Raw genomic sequence first — 3,894 nt, 5'->3', positions numbered from 1 at the left:
GCCAAAGATATGGGTTTCAATTATGAAGATGGTGACTACATGAGAGCCACATATGTCGCATATCTTGATGTCTTAGAATATTATTACAATTTCAAACATGTGCAACAGAATATGCAGGATAAGAAGACAGTTCTGGAAGAAGGAACATCCTCTGGTTGTCATCAAGAAGGTTCGAAGAATGCAGGAGTTGGCAAATAAAATGCGGTCGAAATGGAATATGTTGCTTTATTTGCAGGAGTTGACGATGATGACTGGAATAAAGGAAAGCGAAGAAAGCGTTTTAATTTCAACTATGCAAAATGGGCAATGGATGAAGCAAATCGAAGCGTACTGGATCAAGCTCGTAAACATAACCTAGTTTAAGGGGGGGTTATGTTAGATTTATTAAACTAGTTATGTTTATGTTTTATATGTTATTCGGATATATTTAGGAACACTTATAAGGTTAGTTAATGATAAGTGTATGTAATAATCAAGGGATAAGCGGGAAACCTTTTCAAATAACTGTAATGGACAGTTACCCGCCAAAATTCCCGAACCGCCAAACGTTTTAGTATAAATTGATGTCACCGGAATCAATGTCCGGCACCAAGACATTTCAGATATACTTGAATTGTCCATACGATTCTGTTTTGTTTTTCCTGCACTCACACTTTTCATTCCTAGACATTCATTTGTTCCAATCAATCATGAACATGAATGTATCCAAGTCTACAACTTCCGCTGAAAACACGAGTTCTCTCCCCCAACATTTATGTGATAATGCCAGTGAACACATCAAATCATATTCTGGGTTTTAATTTGGGGATAACAGGATCGCAATCTTTGATTTTTCATCGTCTTTATACCATAGCTTTGAAAAACACTTTAACGTGGACTAATAGATTCGTTGTGATTTATGCCACCAACATTTATGTAGTTAGAATATATTTTTAAATCATAGTGCTTAATCGTCCAAACTGGAACATCCTGATATAAGATCATAAGCTTCCGCTGGGGTTTAATTGCTGTAATATTTGAGAACGGTAAGGAATTTTATCGATCAACTGATGTTTAGACTTAATGCTTATATAACTGGTTTACTGTTCACAATGATTTGGATGTAGAAGTAGATTTCATCTTCTTTTCTATTTCATGTTGATATAAAAGCTATGTATTTTATACTTTTTGACCAATAACTATAACTTTTGAAAAAAAAAAATCAAATACTGATCCTCATAGGACGCTTCTGTTTAAGATTTTTTTACAGATGAAAGCATAGCAACCATACCATAATCATCAAGAATATGTCTACGTAGACTTATAACTAAGAAGGTCCAAGCTTGGAAGTTCATTAAGAAAACAGATCATATAATCTGAAGGTAAAACAATCATATTACAACTTTACAACATTATTCATCACTTATGAAACATGTTACCATAGTACTTATGATTAACAACGCAACATATACCTTAATTTAGACAATGAAATCCAAATTGTTCCAACATTCAGGGGAATGACAATGGACCAAAACCCAACAAAAAATCCAAGCAAGACGCAAATAGTCAATCCAAAATCCACTACATGTGATGTATCACCTTCTTGTTGATCTTTATTATGCTCTATTTCTCCACAAATCTGGGTCAGTGGAACTCCACAGAGTTTGTTGCCGAAGAAGCTGGATTCATTGAAGCTCTGTAGCTGTGTGCTTGATGTGCTTCTTCCAGTCAAGTTGTTGAAAGACACATTGAAGCTACTCAAGAAAGTCAAGCCTGACAAGCTCATTGGAAGCTCCCCAGACAGATGGTTTGAAGATACATCGAATGATTCAAGAAACTTCATGTCACCAATATTCTTTGGTATAACTCCTGTCAATTGATTTTTTGATATGTTCAACGATTGTAATGCCTGAAGCGCCATTAGCTCAATTGGGATGCTCCCAGAAAATTTATTACTAGAAAGGTCCAAAACCATCACTAGTCCAAGAATAGTGTTATATGTATACTCTTGTCCCTTCATCATCAATGAAGCACTAGCTGCTACGTTAATATTGTCAAAGTCTAAGAAAACAAACTGATTAATTAAGGAAGTTTCTTTCTTAGTCAGGACACTATAGTTGTTAAAGCATCTTGGAATATTTCCTGATAGATTATTATGAGCGAAGTCCAAGATCTGAATGGCTGTAAGATAACAGAGCTCATGGGTTATATATCCATCAAGTTGTTTGATCGAAGGTTTAGAATTCTCAAACTTGAAAGTTTTATCCCAATCCATGTTGGAATGTTTCCAACAAGTTCATTTGTAGCAAGCTGAAGGATCTGTAATCTTGTTAAGTTCTTTAGAGAAGTGGGTAATCTCCCGGACAGCTTGTTCTTGCACATATTCAATGATCCTAGATAAGATAAAGATCCCAAAGTTGTCGGAATTACACCAGACAAATTGTTGTTCTCCAAGTTCAGGAATGACAAACTCGGCCACTTCACCCAACACTCAGGAATGACACCGGACAAATGATTATTTGCTAGATTAAGTGCTTCTATCCCTTTCCCACCATAAGGACACAAAAAATGATGTATTGACCCTGTAAAGGAGTTATTTGATAGATCGAACAGTTGTAACAATGAACTGTTGGAAAGTTTAGGTAATTTCCCGCTAAACAAATTAGAACTCAATTCAACTACAACCAATGTTGCTGGGATTTCAAACAACTTTACTTGAATTTGATTTTGAGACATATCTAGATATTGTAGATTGGGGAATGATGTAACAACTGTCACTAAAATCAGTAATTAGGATGATAATTAGTCAATAAGAAAACCCTAATTAAGACACCCAAGTGATTCTGCATTAGCCCTAAAATTTTCAGAACAATCGGAATCAGGATCAGGGCCCCTAAAACTCAAGGGGGGCAAACCCTAGTTGATAATTATCTAAAATAAAACGTTGCAAAGTTCTGATTGGCTGGATTTTTGAATCACCAAGGCTAGTCCCGAGTCTAGGCAGCCTATGAATTAGACTGCTTAGCTTACGGATCGTAAAGGGGAAGCCTTATGGACCGTAAGCTTACCAGCCAGCCTTACGGACCGTAAGGGAAATGGCATACGGTCCGTAAGCGAGGCCAAATTTTGGCTATAAATAGCCGACCTTGGGACTTGAACTGGGAAATGAAAACGACGTAGAAATACTGTCTGTACGTCGAGTTATTTCGAAAACAGTCCATAACACACACACACGATCACGAGGTGCTGCCACAATCAGGGTAATAACTCGATCGCTATTACGATTCAACGTCCGATCGATTATAACTATCCAACGATTGTCTGGGTGCTGCTCAAATTGAGCTTGTACTTTGATTATTCGTCGTGATTTCGACTTGAATATTAGAGTGCTGTTCGGATTCGGACTATGCTCTGTTATTCGTTGTGAATCCGATTGAATTATTGAGTATTGCACTAATTAATCGATGTGAGGGTTTAATCTCGTGAATTGACGTAACTGCTGTATTAGTTACTAACCTGCTTGTGTGTGCATTGTGTTAAATTAGGTTTAATCAAGGCTAATCAGTAGACTTATATCTTGCTCGTTAAATCTGCAATGTGAGTCATTCTCTTTTTATCAACTATTTTACAAAACTCCAAATTATTTTTCAAAGTTATAATTACAGGGATTAAGTCTTTGTAATCACCAAGTTACAGCCGGTATGTGGGGTTTTGTATACATTACTTGATAATCTTCAACATTGGGGCAGCCAATGGGTGATATGACCATAATCACAGACACCACTGGACAGGTGGGCCAGTGGGTCGAGTGGTAAAGTACCGTGGGTAGCTGGTTTGATAATCAGAAACAGTGCAGTTGCACTTAATACTGTGAATTATAACTAAAGTGTCGTTTTAGTAAAATGAATGATTCAC

At 36.6% G+C, this 3,894-nt stretch overlaps 1 protein-coding gene across 1 annotated transcript; it reads right to left on the bottom strand.

Moving 5' to 3' along the window:
• Positions 1–1,333: 1,333 nt before the first annotated feature.
• LOC110867177 (receptor-like protein EIX2) lies at positions 1,334–2,715 on the bottom strand. The gene is made up of 3 exons (XM_035975088.1): positions 2,232–2,715; positions 1,452–2,160; positions 1,334–1,355 (listed from the first exon to the last, which is right to left on the bottom strand). The coding sequence occupies exons 1-3, from the start codon at positions 2,713–2,715 to the stop codon at positions 1,334–1,336; spliced, it is 1,215 nt and encodes a 404-aa protein (XP_035830981.1).
• Between the last annotated feature and the right edge of the window lie 1,179 nt (positions 2,716–3,894).

The sequence above is a fragment of the Helianthus annuus genome, chromosome 7 (assembly GCF_002127325.2).
Source record: "Helianthus annuus cultivar XRQ/B chromosome 7, HanXRQr2.0-SUNRISE, whole genome shotgun sequence".
NCBI lineage: Eukaryota > Viridiplantae > Streptophyta > Magnoliopsida > Asterales > Asteraceae > Helianthus > Helianthus annuus.
Note: the sequence above shows the minus strand (reverse complement) of the source record. Positions and strands in the feature narration are given on the sequence as shown.

What these genes read in the sequence shown, in the direction of transcription:
- LOC110867177 (XM_035975088.1), bottom strand. Translation starts at nt 2,715, where the DNA reads ATGTCTCAAAATCAAATTCAAGTAAAGTTGTTTGAAATCCCAGCAACA. An exon ending in GATTGGGATAAAACTTTCAA is followed by an intron (nt 2,161 to 2,231) that starts GTTTGAGAATTC and finishes GTTATCTTACAG; the next exon opens with CCATTCAGATCTTGGACTTC. An exon ending in ATTTCATTGTCTAAATTAAG is followed by an intron (nt 1,356 to 1,451) that starts GTATATGTTGCG and finishes TTTTACCTTCAG; the next exon opens with ATTATATGATCTGTTTTCTT.